Here is a 19,067-nt window from a genome sequence, read left to right on the forward strand (position 1 = left end):
CAAATACATAAAGAACCGTAAGTTAGGGTCCATACGTCGCACATGAATTCTTGCATTGATGAACTACATTGCATACATTGCAGCCAAATATTGTTTGATTTGTTCAAGAGTTATTATTTTATGGAACATATTTGGTAAAATTTTCATAATTACTCCAGCAGTTTTGGGATGAGTTCAGAACAGACAGGAACTTTGGTTGGATGTGCCGCTCGAGGAATCAGTGAGGACACACAGTCACACATACCGATGCACGTTGGGTGAAGCAAAATTCCATGTGGCCAAAACTGTGTCTCCAAAGCGAAAGCACAGCAAAGCGTTTTTCTTTGAAGCTCCCCTCTTTTTCTGACTTATCCCTCTTCCCCTGCCTGTATCAAAGGTCACGGCTGAGTCTGAATGTGCCTGTCAGCGCTGAGACACACACACACACACACACACACACACACACACGCTGAAAGTCCGGGAGGGTGAAGACACAGCCCTCTTCACCTCCAGTCAGATTGAAGTCTGACTCTGGCTTTGAATTGGCCAACCCTGTGGCTCCCAACAACCACTCACATTTAATCCTTACTTGCCAGTAGTGAATGAGTATGTGCACATTTCTGTGCGTTCGTGTGTGTTCGTGTGCATTTACGAGGGGAAGGGGACGCTTGTATGTATCACCTGAGGAAATGAGAGTGAGAGCGAGATAGTGACAGAGTGTGAACGTGTTTGTGTGAGTCCATGTGTGCACGCGGCAGAATGAAACTTGCTACGTGCGGATTATGGGATGGATGGGGTCTAGTTATAAATATGGAGATGTAGCCGCAGCCGTACAACAGCCACACATAGTATCCCATCAGTCTCAGTCTGATGCCTGACAGGGTCACAGCAGCGCCTGGCTGCCACAGAATGAAGAGATCAGCCAGAGAACCAGCTATATTTGGACAGCATTTGTGAGATGCATGCACATTTTCCTAACTGGCTCTCCCTCAACTTATTGAGCTGCCCTTCAAACTTTTAACGGGGAATGAGAAATGTGGCACGAGTAAACAAGCCAGACAATGTTGTTACTTCAGCTCTGCGCTCTTTTAAAATCACAGCATGCCTCCCAAACAAAGACATTTCTCTTTGACATTTTTGGATGCCGCTTAAGAAATATTTTGATAAAGACACACAAATTGACAGCTTCTAGAAAGCTGCAGCCACTTTAATCTGAATTTGTAATGGTGTAAGTTTGATATTTTAAAGCTGTTGATCTTTCTTGAGTGACTGGCCTGGCAGTCAGAGCAAAGCGGAGCGCAGCAAAGCTCTGGGTGCTAAATTGAGGGATAATACATTATTAAGCCAGCCACATGGATGAATATTTTACATGATTCTTCACTGTTGACGTCGACTGTTAGCATCCGGCTGTTAGATAGCAGGACTCTAGGAGGACGGACTTGTCACAGCGGGTGTGCCTGTAGGATCTCATTTCATGCTTTTTGGTCGGCTCTTGTGATTTAACTTTTTGAAAAATAAATGATAATTCTGTTACATGCTTCTTTTTTTTTTCTTTCGTCTGACATAAAATAACTTGTTCTTGCCCCTCGTGTCCTCTCTATGTCTCTTTCTGTCTTTCCCCCTCGGTCTTTCTACAATAGACTGAGGGCGCCCTGTCTACCAAGAAGCAAGGCTGCGGTGAGGGGACATCTGCAGTGGACCACTCGAGCATGCTGGGAAAAGTTATGCTGGGGTTGGAGGGTGAGATGGGGGCACACTGCAGAAGGGTGGGTGGTGAATTAGGGTAGTCTCTTGTGTCGTCGGGAGCAGAACTTTATGTGCCTGCGGCCGCTCGACCGTGGATAAGTAAAAGAGACTCTCCTCTAAATAATTCATTCCAATGGGAGCCTTCTGAACGCATGCACACACACATGCAGGGTCCCCTCATGCACATAAATGGTTGCTTCTTGAAGTAGAATATTGCATACACACACACACACACCACACACACACACACACACACACACCACACACACCACACACACCCAACACACGCTCAGACATGCTCACCAAGAGCAGGCTTCTAATTTTACTCTCTGATGAATATTTATAGATGGATGAAGAAACATTGTCTTAGAATTAAGAAAGAGCATTTTGGTGGAGCAACAAAAAATGCTTCTGGCTCTTTTTTGGGCTTGAGAGGAACCATCATCGACATTTTCTGTTGACTTTTAGAGAAACAGATACTGTAGCTTGATAAATAAAGGAGCGATGCGCATCTGACATATTATTTACATGTGACTTTCTTTTTCTAGTGAAACATTTCTTACTGTCTTTGCTTGACCGATACTGTTTGAACAGGAGAGGTTGGTGGTTGGACACATTCATTTTTTATTGTGTTTCTGTAGATCAGAATAATAAATAATACAGAATAATAAAGGAAGCGTTGTTGCCCTAAAAATGCTGCATGCTCTTTATTGTGTGTGTGTGTTAGTGACATATTGTTCACAGTGTGTTATCCAGTGCTGTTTTGGATATGTGGGCTATCAGGAAAATGTATAATTGTAAGAAGAAACTAAATGTAGAACTGTACTATGCAACCTGATTTTTAGGGCTACTACTACAACATCAAGGAAACTTGCAAACTCATGCAGCACTGAAGCCCTGGTTCTTTTAAGTAGAGACACCACCTGCTGAGCGCTGAGGCAATTAAAGAAAACCAGGCAGATAAGCATGTAACACACACCTGTATGTCAAAATATTTGACATGTAAGAGGAAAACTAAAAGGAGAAAAGGAGAAATGTTAAAAGACAGAATGGAAGGACATAACACTGTTCTTAGTCTGAAGGGTGGACACTGGTTCATCCGTGCGCTCTTGAGTAAAAGCTGTCTCATCACTTGTGTGGATGCTTCATACGCTCCTTTGTCAATAAGCAATAAAACCCAACGTCATTAGTTTGGAAAATGTGTTGACACCATCATGGCCGTGTCACAGAGATACAAAACAGAAAACAAGCATCAGTGTTCAAGAAATACTGTCGTTCAGCATTTTGGGAAATACGCTTATCAGCTTCCTCGCAGTTAAAGTTAGATGATGCCACTTTTATGTCTGTACAGTTGATATGAAGCTGCAGTCTGCAGCCAATTATGTTTAGTATCCAGACTGGGAACAAGGAAACAGCTAGTGTAGCTCTGTCCAAGGTGAAAATCCACCCATTGGGCTCCATGGTGTTTGAAAGAGAGAAGATCAGCACCTCGGACAGCGACAGCAGAGCTCAGCCCTGCCGGTGCTGCTTCAGCACCTCGGACAGCAGCTGGAACCAGAACACAGCAGAACCCTGAAATGTCAAATCGCCTGAGAGCGCTGCGACACATCTACTGCTGTATCTTTGGATGAATCATATCTAAAGGTAAAAAGTACATAAAGGAAACACGGAGGCAGTTTAAGGACCGCTACTGCACAACAAGAAAGTCTCCATTAATTCACACCTTCTAGTGAATTGCTAGAGAGTCATTTGTTAATACAACAGCTCTGCGGGGGGTTTTGGCACAGCTGAGTCCCTGTTTGAGTGTGTGCTGCCCTTCTGGTACGACAGCACACCATGCAACAATATCTTTAGAATATTACACTTCTCACATCTGCTCAAACACGTTTCCTGAAATGATACAATATTGTAAAACTATAAAGAATGATGACGATCATGATTAAGATGATGCTCTACCCAAAATTTATGAAGTGCTTGAAGGGTGGTTGTATACAGTTTTGTTGGATATCTAGTGATTTCATTGGCCTTCTTCTGAGCTGCACTGATTTTCTGGTCCAGAGCAACTCTTTCTTTTGGAGAAAATTACAATTTGGTGTCATTCAACAGTCCATTTGCTAACAGAAATTTATGTTAGGAACAAGGGTGAGGGTATAAATGCAATGTGAAGTCTTCAAGACGTTTCAGATGCCATCTCAAAGGCTTCATGTGACACACTGCATATATCAGTGCGTGGCAGAAGGTGCCTCATTATCTGTCCGTCTTGTCCAGAGGCTATCGAAGGTTACACAACATTTCTGTGACTGTGAGAAATAGAGACTGATTTCTCCTGGGACAGCAGGCACTGTGAACTCCTCATGGGCACTGACGCACAGAGTCAGACACATCCTCTCAGTTGGCACCCTACGGGGCAAAGCTCAGAGGATTTACCTCATCACTCACACATGCGTACATAAATTCATTCCTATATACAGATATACATAATCACGCACACACAGACAGTCAGACACACTTGCAGACAGTATATACAAAATGTGCAGGCTGATAAAGCAAACGCGGACAAAATATGCAAATGACGATTTACATACATACATATTTGCACTACGACCAAAACAGGTGGACAGCTGCAATTTTGCATACATGCACTGACATATGCACAAACAGACACATACATGGAGAGAATCATGCATGTATGCACAAATACAAATGACACACACACACACACACACACACACACATACACACACACACACACACAAGCACACAAACCACAGCTGACTCACATCTGATGACAACATCTTTGGTGTGCCAGAGTTCATTGACTCTCTCCAAACTGGCTCTGGACTGAAGTGTTCTGACACACACACACACACACACACACACACACACACACACACACACACACACACACACACATATGTTATGTTTTCATCACTTTTGGGGACATAACATAGATTTACACTCATTTCTGTGAGAACCCTTATCCTAACCGAAAGTACGGCAAGTCCTCACAATGTGTAAACAGATTTAACACATGGGCACACACACACACACACACACACACACACACACACACACTGACAAGTGCCTACTATGTATCCTAGCACAGAAATGTGAAGCTGAAATGGATGGTACAATAATTGCAACAACATCAATTATGTCTGCCAAAGGGTTCATTCACAGTGCATACATACATTAGATGCCCCAGAACACTATTACATTACATGCATCAACACTGTCAGCTTTCAGAGGTCTTGACTGCTGCCTGAAAACACCACATGTTGATTTAAAACGTTCTTGGAAGCATTGGTTAGACAAATAAAGAAATTCAAGCAGACATTTGCATTTGAAACTTCGAGTCTAACGGGGAGGCCATGGCTCAGGAAGTAGAACGGGTCGTCCACTGACCACAGAGTTGGCAGTTCGATGTCGGAAGTACCCTTGGGCAAGACATTGAAGATGTTTGCTCCCTGAGGATGCACAAGCCAGTGCATTCCTGATGGTCATCTGATGTAGAGGCACTAAACACAAAGTTCAGGTGAGGCTAATGGGAATTTTCTTTGTTTTTCAAACACCAAAGCTATCACTTCCTATCCATCTGTTACTTGCAGACATTTCACCCTGAACAAAAAATATATCATGATTTCATAAATTTCTCTGTTTTTTTATTCAAAACCAAAACATCATGGTGGTGCTAGAGGTGAGGAGATCATCAAAGTCATCAAGATTCATCCACTGGAAACCTTGAATGTCTCTACAAAATGTCTAATCATCCACAAGATGTTGATATTTCAGTCTGGACCAGTGATGGATCAGCTGACCCACTGATGGCCACAGAAACTGTTAAAAAACAAATATTTGCACGTTTTATGCCCTAAAGGAATCAGTTTTCACTCAGTTTTTGTTCGAATATTTTGAATCTCTCAAACAGTCCAGTGAATCCACATTATTATTTTAATCGTGCTGCATGATTATTGCTCCTTAGTCATTGCCACAGCGCGTTATCTGAAGGAGACAGTATTGTTACACTGTCTGGCAGGCTCGAGTTTCAAACAATCAGCGGCCTTTTCTTCGAATCACGTCAGTCACACGAGAACAAAGGGAAAATCAGAGTGGGACGTCTGGCTTGAAGTATCATGTTAGAGGTCAATAAATATTTTGTGTGAGTGTCTGTTGAGTGAGAAAGCTCAGTCTGCTGCTAACTTTCCACAGCAGTGGCTGACATTGAGCTCTGTGTTATAATTAATATTTTACCCTGAAGGTCATCCATCCCAGAATTCACTGGGCTCGTGCTGAGTGGCCACTTTCTCCTAATCCCTCACTTTCCTTTCTCTGGTTTCCATGTTCTGCTCTCTTTTGTATCCCCCTTTCCTCTGATCTGGTCCAAATCCTTCCATCTATTTTGCTCTGCAGTTCTTTGGTACTTTATGATGTTTAAAATATCAATTGACCGAACTCTTTCATTATTGATGAGCGGGGATCTTTGCATCAGATCACTTTGAAGTTTGACTGATTTTGAAAAGTTTGCATCCTCTAAAAGCTTCTTTGGCTTCCATCGTCACTGCAAAGCTTACAAAGTTATCAGGTTTTCACTTAAAGGGCTGGTGGTAGCATTAGTGGGCTAATAGCATTAGCATGTGTGAGACCACTGACTTGGTGTTTCCCTTTGAAGCTTGTGTGAGATTTGATTCCCTTTGCTGCCTTTATCACCAGTTTTTTAAACTCCTTAAAATAACAAACAGATTAAGATTAAACCCGCAGGCCTTCCGAGACAAGGCTGTTTTTTTTTATTATTATTTATTAAATATTTCTGCACCAAGCCAAATTATGCAGGCTTTAATTATGAGCTCAACAACAGCTGAGAAAACAAAAACAACACTCACACACACAAACAAGTTCTAACATTTGGTGAACACACATACACAGATGCAGAAAATGTATTCTCCCTCCACTTTATGTCTCCTCTCTCTCTCTCTCTCTCTCTCTCTCTCTCTCTCTCTCACACACACACACACACACACTAACTAACACATAAACATGCACACACACTGTGCAGCAGCCCACAGTCGTCTGGGAAGGGACCGGCAGGTTTCCAGCCCGGGAGAATTTATGTTTCCGAATGATTAGAGGCGAGGCAGACGGGACGATCTCGGAGGCAGCAGCTGCCCGCCCCACGGCTCCAAGTGGAGCAGAAAATCAGGATAATTTCATTGTGATAATCAGCATCCCGTTATCCCCGTCACTTCAACTCATGGAGGATGAGAGAGAGGAGCACGGGGGGGGAGGGAGTGTGTCACAGAGAGAGGGCGAGAGAGAAGAGAGGAGGGAGAGGAAGGAATAAAAATACAAAGGAAAATGTGTGCTTCATGCCTGGTTAGCTGCAGAATATCCCGTATGCATGTGTGTGTGTGAGTGTGAGTGTGTTTGAGTCTTGTGTGCCTGTGTTCTGTGTGTTCTGTGTTTATCTTGCTATACTTGTCAGGACCGATATTCATTTCCAAATCTGTCTCCCATAACTACCTCTTCACGGTCAATCCAGCCAATTCACAAAATGTAGCTTTAAGAGGTTAATTTCTGCCTGGATATTTGTTTCATGGTGCTTGTATAATAAAAATATAAAAGGAGAACTTCAAATCTCTACTGCGCATCTTTCCAGAGGCAGTGTGCCAGTTACTTTGTTTAGTCCACAGACCTCGGTGTCAACAGTTTTAACTGGAACAAGAAAGTCCCAAAGAAAGATTTTCACACCAACCTCAGAAAATTGATTCTTGCCAGGGTTTCATTGTGCTGGTGTGAGGCCCAACTTTCAGAGTTCAAATGTTGATCACTGCCATGGCTCCACACTCCTTTTAAAATATTTTTACAGGGACAATGTACATTAATCATCACTCCAACTATGCAACAGTTATCCAAAAAGCTCATTTTCAAACGTTGCCCCATGGCCAGGTGTTCGATTAGCTATTAAAGCAATAAATGATTACACTTGCGCAACACAAGCAGTGAATAAAAAACAATGTTACCTACACAATCAGTGCAAGAAATCAGCAAAAAGGAAAAACAAGAGGGACGCAAGTGAGCAAATCTTGAACAAAGTCTTTATAAACGAATTAAACTGAAATGTTGAAGCAACATATTAAGTACATTAGGTGTCATCAGTGCAGTAACCCGAACCATGTTTGACTTTTACACAAACGTAAACCTGAAAAAACACTTGATCAATGATTTTCCTCATCAGTGGGAGGGAATTTGCTCTGTGTGTTGTGCCTCTTTGTGCAGGTGTGTGTTCACTTGTTACCTTGCTAAATCCAGTGTTTTGGATTCTTCTCCTTTTATACAGGAAGCTGCCAAGTTTGTAGACACTCAACTATGAAACCCTTCTATTTCTTTCTATCAACAACTTATTTCTCACCTCAGCTAAACATTTTCCACACTCTCTTAGAAGTCAGCTGGTGGCACAGTACAGATTTCTCAGCACACAGTTCTTCGTCAAAAGTGTTGTTGTTCTCGGCTGTGATTTATTGTATAAACCACCTCTACCATCGCCATCAGTGTGTGCTTGTGTGGGGAGATGTTAATGAGTTCATGTTGCTCTTAGCTCTCTCTTTCTCGCTCTTATTCTTTTCTTTTCTTTTTTCTGTCTCTCTTTCTTTGTGTGTGAATCAGACCTTCTGTTCTCTTTGTCTTGTCCTTTATCCGGATTGGTAGCTGCAGGGTCGCTCTTTTCCCCTTTTCTTCATATTTTTGTCTTTCTTGTGAGAGCTCAGATAAAATTCTCAATAGCGTTAGTTAAAAAAAACTGATGGAAGTGTTACGTAACAGTTATGATATTTTCTATTTTTTTTCAGTTCGTCTCCTTTCGCACACGCGATGAAGCATTCGATCACTAAACCTGCCGCTCACCTCACAAATAGAGGTCTTTGATGGTGTTCCCATGAGTCTGCGCAAACTGCTGGTCACTCCTCGCATTTGCTCCGTCTATAGGCACAATCCATGAACACAGACAAAGAAATGCATTCTGGGATAGACAGTCTGGAAACATCTAGCTGTGACACACGTCAGAGTGTGTGCTGTTTAAGTGTCCTTGAGTCTATTCAGTTTCAGAAACTATCAGTCATGGCAGGAGATTCAGTGACAGGACGCGACAGGCCGCACAACATGGAAACACCTACACACGTATATATGTGTGTTTCATGGCTGTGTGAGCATGTACAAGGTGACCTGTACATGCCTGACAGTATTTGCAAGGACAAGTCTGACATTGCTGTTTTTATACTGAAGCAATGGGTTAGTTATGTTTCACCACTGAGATTCAGATCTAGAAGGATTTAATATGGATGGAGGAGAGCTGAGATAGTGAAGGAGGGATATGTGTAAGGATACGGATGGAGAAAAGTGGGGTGAAGGAATGAGGACTGAGGGATTTAATGATGAAGAGATGAATAGTGAGGGATGAAGGGATAAGAGGATGATGGGTGAGGGATGGAGGGATGAGGAAGTTCCTGAACCTTGATTTAATTGGATATTCTGACTTTTCTATCAGAATGAGAACAAAACACTTTATTGTCAGTCACAAAGCAATGGAAATTTGATACACATAGAATAAAAACATACATGTAGCACAAATATACACATAGAGTCAAAAGAATAAGTGTATTTACATGAATAGTTTGATTCTAAAGTCTAAATATGTGAAAAAGTTTGAACCCTGCTTCATGTGCACCTTCTTTATCATGTTAATGGAGTTGGTATGAATGATTTTTTAATGTATTTATCCTGGCCAGAGGGTTTTTATTTAGACAGCTTGACAGCAGGAGGTGTAATGAGTTATGGAGAGGGTGTGAATGGTCCTGTGTGAGGAGTGTTGTTTTACGTCAAACTGTCTGGGTGTAGAAATCTGATAGCGAGGGCTGGGTGGCGCCTGTTATTTTACCTGCATGACTGATGAACCAAGCTGCTTTTGAGTTGTTGTTTAACAGAGCGAAAGCTGTACCAGGATGTGATTTTGAAAGTGAGTGCTGACTCATAACTGACCTGGAGGCAGGTGTTAAAATGTCTTTCCTACATTAAAGCTCTTGGGTTTCCTCAGCAGACATATGCTGGGCCTTCTTGTACACAGTGTGCTCAGAAAAGAACGATGTTCTCTCTATTTGAGTGCCCAGGTACCTGAAGGCCCCCACCTGCCCCACCTGCCACCTGCCCCTTTAATTCAAGAGCTTCAAACAGTGGGTGGACAGAATCACCAGATGTTAGACTCGTCCCACAGCAGAGATGCTGACCTCTCATCAGTGATGGTGATGAGAGAGCTCTATGCTGCAGAGAGTTCTTAAGACATAGTGGCAGCATTGAGTTGACCTGCAGTCCAGAGAGGCGGTTCAGCACAGTTTGCTGTTCCCCTTCCTGTTTAAAGTCCCATTCCACTCAAAAGTATGTTTTGCTTAGGCTTTCTTTTGCCTGCATGTTTGAGCCTCACTGTGCAAAATGATGCACGTGCAGAGTCTGAAAATACTCCACTCCACGTACACTAAGAACAGACCTTTCACTGAAGTCTTGTTTTTCTTCGCCGCTGTTGCAAAGCGTTTGCTGAAGGGATTGTTGAGTCTCTGCAGATAAAGAGTATGGTCTGGACCAGCTCTATGTGGAAAGTGTCCTGACACAACTTCTGTTGTGATTTGGTGCTATGTAAATAAACTTGAACTGAACTGAATTGAATTGAATCTTGTGTCCTGCTGTTAAACTTTTGAAACGAAGAATATTTGCATGTTTAAAGATTCTGGATTATTTAATGTGGGACAAGGGCTCAGGCATGAATTATTATTAAAAGGAGAGTATTTTTACACGCCTTGCAACATATCTGGAGGGGATCTTTGAATAACAGAAGAGGCCTTTCATTTCATGTAATGTCCAATAAAATGAGGTCCTGGGTCAGTCCTCCTCCTATCAGCGCTCTCCAGTGGACGAGCAGCGACACTGACATGCTCATCCAGCGCTTTGATTGAGATACGACTGATCTCACTTCATCTGCCATCTGCCACTGTGGTCAATGACACTATTACTGGAGGGTATAAAGCCCTCTACGGGAATGAGGTACTGTAGCCGACATGTTGCGTAATACCCAACTTTTCCACAGGCCACTTTAATTACAACACATCCAAATTCTATATTCCTGAAAGGGAAACAATATAGATGTGTAAAAAATGTCCAAGCTGTTGTGTGATTCAGTTCCAGTGTGTAAATACTGTTGATTTTTACATGTTTAAACTCTTCTTTCATACTCCAGTATTTATACACATGACAGTCAGCAATAAAATCAATTCCAGAGCAGTCCAGCGGGATTATACATATGAACATCAAACTTTCCGGTCTGTAGCGGGTTTCAAGGTCCACGCCTCAGCCCCACCCGGTCATCCCTCATACCTCCCCCCTCCCCTCCTTCCTCCCTCCTCCTCCGGAGAGTCGCTCCGCTGACAGGCGCTCCCAGTGACGCCTCGACCGGAGTCACAGTGTACGGACACCGGTCACACGCGCCCTCACAGCGGGTCCCTGCTCTTCGTGAAGCCGCAGTAGAAGGCTTGTTTTCCGCTTAGTATTGATGGGAACCTCGGTGCCTTTGCCTCGGTGTGCGCGCTGTACTCCTCTGCAGCTGAACGGCCGACAGTAACGAAAGAGGCTGCAGGAGCGCTCAGTCGTACTAGGACCACACCATGAAGTTGGCGGTCCTCCTCCTACTGTTGTCGGTGTCTTGCTCGGTGTCTCCCGCCGACATCCCCGGTAAGAAAACTCTTGTGTATTTTTTTTTTTTCCTAAATATTTTCAGTATCCACGAAAGTGTCGTTTCAGTCTGGAGAAAAGGAGCTTGATGTGGTGCAACATTCATGTCTGATAAAGACTGAAATCAGCTCTTCATAACCCCTGATGACCTCCTCTCCCAGAAAGCAATCTGTTCATTCACTGCTCATCAATAACTAGTTTACTGTTGTCACTCACAGCAATTTGGTACAGAATTTGTGTTCCCATATCTCCTCTCAGGTCTGTTTTTCTATGATATGAACTAGTCTGAGGATGAGGACTTTAGACAAAATTTGGACTCAGTGCCATCAAAAGAGCACACTTTTTCTGGATTTCTAATTGTAATGACAACAATGCAACAGAAATATGCTATTTAGAACAAACAAAAGAGTTATTCCACCGTACACCACTGCACTCCTGCACCAACAGTAACTGTCAGGGCCCGCCGCTGTTCGTCCTGAAGTCCATGGGTCAGGAACACAAACAGGTATCGGGTGTCAGTGTCCAGCTGACTCCACTGAGAGTCCTTGAAAGCACAGACAGAGGGAATCCAATGCCATTAAAATGCCTTGTAACTGACTACAGTCGGCGGCTTTATGTTTGCTTGTGATTCACCCATGATTACAGGAGCCAAAGGAGAAACCAGCGGCAGGTTGAAGGTCCACACTCTTCCTCACCACACACATTAACTCTTGCACTTGATGTCCCCTGTGTCTGACATTACTCTTGTCAATAGTACTGTCTCTGCCCCCCCCAGAGACATCATATTGCCTGAGGCGAACTGATGTGCTGCCCAGCTTCAGTTATATTATCTCTGTCCCCTCCCCCTCCATTTGTTCGTCAGTGCAGCCTGCATCATTCACTCATCATCCTCTCGTCTGATGTATCTATAATACCTGCCTCTAAACAATGTATTTTTTACATTTATGGAAATCTGGCACCCTGAGTGGAACCATTTCACTGTGCTGAAACCTATTTTCAAGGTGCTAACCATCTTTCCTTTGCACGAAAGCTCTCTCAAAGGTCACCTTATGAGAGCAAAGCTATTCAGAGCAAATTTAATCTCAGTGTTCAGGTGATGACACCAACCAATCTGTAGTTAGCTCTCAGACTTTCCCTTTCCAGAAGTAGCTGAAAACTTCTCTCAAGACCTTTTTAAATGAGAGTAGCATCATTCTTATGCTTTTACAACATTTAAGATAAAATACATGAATAAGCTGTTGATCCACATTCCTTCTCTTTGTTCCAGCTCAAAGTGAGTTTGTGTCCTTGGCGGAGATGGAGGACGCCCTGCTGAGGAACCTTTTCCAGGGCTACCAGCGCTGGGTCAGGCCCATCCAGCACGCCAACGACACTATCAAAGTCCGCTTCGGACTCAAGATCTCGCAGCTGGTTGATGTGGTGAGAACGCACCTGAAATCACAAAGACATAATCATGCACTCTTGTCTTCATCTGAGATGAATCAATTAGTCTGCCATCTAATTTTTCTCATTTTGAAACTAGTTAAGGAGAAATGTAGAGAGACATTAAGCTGTTAAGCCTTTCATTCTGTATTTAACCTCATCATGACCCGTGTCTTAAAGGACACGTCTGGGGGTAATTCACATGAAAAGCAACAATGAATTGATCTTACTTGCCAATATTGTTTCTGTAGTCAAAGCCTGATACAGCGTATTCCTCTGTGCTATAGACCTCCATTCTCATCCAAAGACTGTTAAAATCAATGAGCAACACGGTTTTACCAGGTGACAGTTTACTTTATTACTGTGATCATGGGCACTGAAGATTAAGATCAACCCCACACACACTGTTCTGCTGTTAGAAACAATAAATCTGTAAAGAATCCCCAACAAAACAAAATATTACTCTTTTTTTGTATTGTTTTCTGAAAACTACCAGGCCTGGCTGTTATGGGAAATTGTTTGATTTTTGTTTTCTGATTTAAAGTACTTTCATTTTTAAAAAATTTGTATATGTCTATATAAACGTTTAAAAAAGGCATGTCGGGGTAGGACAAACTATCGATTTGGTAATATATCGTAATACTTCCTCTTGTGATACGTTGCCAATATACTGGCGCCACATATAGATATTTTTAGTAAAACATGCAGGCGCTCTAAATGGATTCCCCTGCCAGTTTTCCTGACATGGACAGGTTGCAGTTGGTGTCTGTGTGTTAGTGTGTGTGAGGCACTAAGCTAAGACTTGATGCACTTTTTGGTAGATTCATTTCACGTGTTAAATTCTGTGAAAGTAACACCACAGTTCATTGAATTAGTAGATAATTCATGTCTTTTTTCTTTAGTTACACAGATAACAATGTATCGACTATTGCAGAATCACTGTATTGCGATACCATCATTACTGTGGGTAATGCATCATGATGGGACCATATCATGATTTACCACCCCTAATAAGTATATATTTATGACCCATTTTTGAAGATTCATTAGAAATCAGTGGGCTTGGTACTGAGAGCCATGGACACAGTGGTGAAGTCAGAAACTGTCTATGAGTTGTTGTTGGTTTTGGTCTTTTGAAGACATTTGTTGACAGCAGCAAAAATATAGAACATCACCGGCTTTATCCTTTAACTGTGAAAGCAACTTATAAGATTGAACTAGCCCAGTAAAAAAAAAAGAAAACAATCTTACTCAAAACAAAGAGAATGAGTCAACAGACAGAAATACAACAGCTAAGAACTACAGTTGGGTTTTGCGTTATTCATCTGTCTCAGCAGAGCTGTGTCGCTGTCCGTGGTGCTGAAACCAAACAGGCCAGTGGCAGCGTCACAGTGTGGAGCTTTCCGTGGTCCTGAAATAGATCTGGAGCACTTCACATATCTACAAACACACAGTCTCTCTCTGGAGTGTTCCTTTAATATTTCAGAGGCTGGCTGTGATAGGTTGAGATGATTTAGGTGTTCAAGAGGAGAAAACGGAGGATGCTAATGGAGGAGCCACTCTTCTGGGCTTGAAATATTAATCTCAACCAGTTTAACTCTTCATCCTTCATTGTGCTGGGCAAAGACAGTCATAACAAAGACCCTCTCCGGGTTCTGCAGAGAGGCAAGATTTAGGATGGTGATCTGTTGGATTTTTGGAAAAGAGAGCTAAGCAAAGACACAGCAGCTGGGCTACACTGTGGGTGTCCCCTGGGTCTCTCTGTGCTGCTGCATGGCTTTGTATTAGATTATGGTTCACCTCTGCTCTTTGTGATCACCAAAACATCCAACTCAGTTTGACAGCTGAGGCCTGGTCTGGATACACTCAACTGCTACGTCTTTGTTTATCTCTCACCCAGGTTTATTTCTCTCAAGTCTTTTGCTGTCAGTCTTTTCAAACTTTCCTCCAGTGATGTGGAAATAAACCTGTGTCAACCACTCTCCATCTCTTTATTCCCATCTCCCTCTATGTACCTCTTGCTGCATTTACATTGCTTCATCTTGGTTCACTGAATCCACGTCTGGTTTCACATTTTGTTGCCTTGTTTGCTGAGGTAAATGAAATTCTGTCCGATTTCATGGAAAAGGAAAAAGATGATTTAGTTTATTTTTTTAACCAGGCGTCTCGTCTTGCCCACTTATCATATGTGACATTGTGATGGAAGCATCCAGATGACAAATAGTTTGAGCTTTAAACAAGTTACTTCACATAAAATACACAATAGATTTTCTTGTTTGTAGAGATAAATAAATTCATGTGAAGATAACATGTTGTGGACTTAGATAATCTCAAACTACCAATATCTACGTATGTTGATGTATACAGAGGCTACAAAAACACTTGTACTGCAGCATTTACAAATGACTTAAAGATGAAACTTTTCTTTATCTTTGCCCATGTGTTAAAGACTTGAGATTAACATTGGGAGTACTAGGTTTTAATAATGAAACATCCTACAACCTACACACTGTTATCTTGCTCCTGGGTTATTTAACTTGTCTTTTAATTATACTCTTTTGTCTGTTGTCTTTGTCTGTTTTAGGATGAGAAGAACCAGCTAATGACAACTAACGTCTGGCTGTGTCAGGTGAGCAAGACACAAAAATGAACTGAGGTTGAATGATTACAATCAATCTTACCGTCTGTATCCAGAGGTCAAGAAGAAGACACAAGCTTAGAGTTACACAGACTGTAATAGTCTTTGGAGAAGGAGCATGGTGATATGGATTAGCAAGTGTCTGTTACAGAAACACAGATAGCAATCTAAATTCCATGAATTAAATTCAGCACCTGTTTCTTTTCTGTCTGTCTGAAAAATGTGAATACTTCTGCTTGGTTAATACAGTAAATGATTTTTGTAAAGCATTTTCAAATACCATTAACTTAACATGCATTTTTTTTGTATCTCAGGTTAAATCAGACAAAGAGACTCTGTGATCCACTTTCAGGAAACAAAATCCAGTAATGTTAAGTAATGTACTGTATATTGGTCTAATGATACTGCACCCTGTGTCCTGTGTTTATGTTATCTAGGAGTGGATTGATTACAAGCTGCGATGGAATCCAGAGAAATACGGGGGAATCACTTCGATCAGAGTTCCCTCTGAAAACATCTGGCTCCCAGACATTGTCCTCTACGAGAAGTAAGGCTGCTCTGATGTGCCAGGAACCAATCTGTGGACCTTCATGTGAAACTTAGATAACTACTAAGACACTCTGTCAGTATGTAAAGTGCAGCAATAAAGAGTGAATGTTGTTTTTATTTCTGCTTCTTCTCCATGTTTCCTCAGTGCTGATGGGCGCTTCGAGGGCTCCCTGATGACTAAAGCCATTGTCAGGTACAATGGTGCCATCACCTGGACGCCACCTGCTAGTTACAAATCCGCCTGCACTATGGATGTCACGTTCTTCCCCTTCGACCGCCAGAACTGCACCATGAAGTTTGGCTCCTGGACATACGATGGCAACATGGTGGACCTCATTCTGATAGACAACCAGGTGGATCGGAAGGATTTCTTTGATAATGGGGAGTGGGAGATCCTCAATGCCACTGGTTCCAAAGGGAACAGGAAGGACGGCTTGTATTCATACCCCTTCCTCACGTATTCCTTCATTCTGAAGAGGTTGCCGTTGTTCTACACCCTCTTCCTCATCATCCCTTGTTTGGGGTTGTCCTTCCTGACGGTCCTGGTGTTTTACCTTCCCTCAGATGAAGGAGAGAAGCTTTCACTCTCAACCTCCGTCCTAGTGTCGCTCACTGTGTTCCTCCTGGTCATAGAAGAAATCATCCCCTCCTCCTCCAAGGTGATCCCGCTCATTGGAGAGTACCTGCTGTTCATCATGATCTTTGTCACGCTCTCAATCATCGTCACCGTCTTTGTCATCAACGTGCACCACCGCTCCTCAGCCACCTACCACCCCATGTCGCCGTGGGTTCGTAATCTCTTCCTTCAGAAGCTGCCGAGGTTGCTCTGCATGCGTGGACACACCGACCGCTACCACTACCCAGAGCTGGCCCCTGAGAGCCCTGACCTGAAGCCTCGCTCCGGAGGTCGGAAAGGAGGCCAGAGGGCGAACAGTGGGGCCCACGGGCAGACCACTTCTGAGGGAAAGGAAGACGAGGCCTGGGCAACAATGCTGGACAAGGCTATTTACTCAGTGCGCTACATCAGCAGACATATCCGCAAGGAACACTTCATCCGCGAGGTGGGTTTAGCTGGATCATATTGCTCTGAAGTAATCATTAGAGGAGCTCTGAGGGCTGAATGTTTATACTGCATATGTTGCCGTCATACCATCTCCCATTTCTTCTATTTCCCAGGTGGTACAAGACTGGAAGTTTGTGGCCCAGGTGTTAGACAGGATCTTCCTGTGGGCTTTCCTCACTGTCTCAATACTGGGCACTATCCTCATCTTCACTCCAGCTCTGCAGAAGTTTATGACAATCCCTCCTTCAACTCCAAGTGAGGATCCACCTTCAAACTAGTAGCAGTAACTCATCCCTTTCACCGGCAACCGATGATCCACCTTCAAGAGTCTACAAACCACTGAGTAAGAGGAAGGCGCTGCAGGTGATGTTTAAAGGAGAACTTTGACTCTTTGACTTTTTGTTGGTTTGGTTTCTTCTTTGCATTCACTGTGTTAAATGTTTGGTACACCATCAGGTCATATATGTATCATTTTTATGCACATTATAGCATATTTCAAATTCTGAAGATGGCATAAGGTTTTGTTTCTCTATAAATAAAATTATCTTGGTGAAAAATGGTGCAACTTATGTTGCTTTTCAGCCTGTTAGTTGCCAAATTCATACAATTTCAGATTCTATGCACAGTGGCTTTAAGTAGCATGCAGCTGTCAGTACACCAGATTACACATCCTGGTTTAAGCTAAAATTATATGAAACATCAACCAACTTTACTCTGCCTGAAATGAAACTATAAAGCAATAAGCTCACTTTATGTACTTGGCTCACTTTCTCATTACTGTGTTATGTTTCTAATTGTCATTGCCTTTCATGTCATGTATGTAATGAGTTTGTTTTCAGTCTGCCATTTTTCATTTGGCTGCAACAAATTTCCTCTCTGGTATAGTTTGAAAAATTAATTAAAACACCCGTCTAAAGTTCCCAGTGTCCAATGATTACTTCAACATTTTGTTGATTTTATGCAAACATTTTCTGTCCCAATAAGAATGACAAAGGATGAATGAAGCTCAAAATATCTTTTACTGTGACTACCTTTTAGTAGTGTATGGTAAGAAAATTTAGCACAACAACATTTGAACAAACTTACACATTTATTAGAGATGCAGCAACCTTTTATATGTTTGCACAATCTTAGCAGATGTTAGCATACGTTTAAGAGAAAAAAACATTAAATGACTGATCAGAGCTCTTATTTGTGACATATGAACAGCTTGTACTGTTTTCCTGTTGAATACTTACAATTTACAATATTTCAGTCACTGCAGTTAATATTAAGTATATGAATAAATGAAGAGATTTGGACATTTCTTCTTTAAACTGCACAGTCCTAAAAAGTACGGTATTTGTATTGGTTCAGATATACTTTATTGTGCTAATAAAGGTGTTTTAAAATACTTCACTTGATCCTTTATTTGACACCATTAATGCTACATTTCATTTTGCACCATTCAGTGAAAATGAAGGCTGTTCATGATATCATACACAATGTTCAACTGAAACATTTGAACAGCCCATTCAAACAAACAAGGGATGTGCTAAAATATATATATGTAACTGATGACATGACACCACCACCTAGTGGTAAACTAAAGAGATGCAGAAAACAGCAATACAGAATAAAAAAACTTTCTTTCTCAAAAGAAGTTTGTTAAATCAATTCTTCTCCTGATGTAAAAAATGAGCACATTATTAATGAATTGTTGAATCTCTGAATCTGTTGTATTCACTTGTGTTGACACATGTCTGATATTAAGGTTATTCGGTTCAACTCATGATGGGATATTCATTTTCTGTTTACTGTATCTATTAAACTGGACAACGGAAGCATCGCCTCAGTGTGTGGACTGTTTGTTTCCAGAAATCCTGACAAGCATATTTTTTATATGCTCCCTTTTAACTGTTTTTA

The 19,067-nt window shown here is 42.0% G+C and overlaps 1 protein-coding gene across 1 annotated transcript; it reads left to right on the plus strand.

Moving 5' to 3' along the window:
- Positions 1–11,177: 11,177 nt before the first annotated feature.
- Positions 11,178–18,990, plus strand: LOC143325523 (neuronal acetylcholine receptor subunit non-alpha-2-like). The gene is made up of 6 exons (XM_076738634.1): positions 11,178–11,490; positions 12,758–12,909; positions 15,497–15,541; positions 15,988–16,097; positions 16,245–17,160; positions 17,276–18,990. Exons 1-6 carry the CDS (start codon positions 11,424–11,426, stop codon positions 17,438–17,440), a joined length of 1,455 nt encoding a protein of 484 aa, XP_076594749.1. The 5' UTR covers positions 11,178–11,423; the 3' UTR covers positions 17,441–18,990.
- Positions 18,991–19,067: the final 77 nt, after the last annotated feature.

Source organism: Chaetodon auriga, chromosome 9 (genome assembly GCF_051107435.1).
Source record: "Chaetodon auriga isolate fChaAug3 chromosome 9, fChaAug3.hap1, whole genome shotgun sequence".
In the NCBI taxonomy this organism is placed as follows: Eukaryota; Metazoa; Chordata; class Actinopteri; order Chaetodontiformes; family Chaetodontidae; genus Chaetodon; species Chaetodon auriga.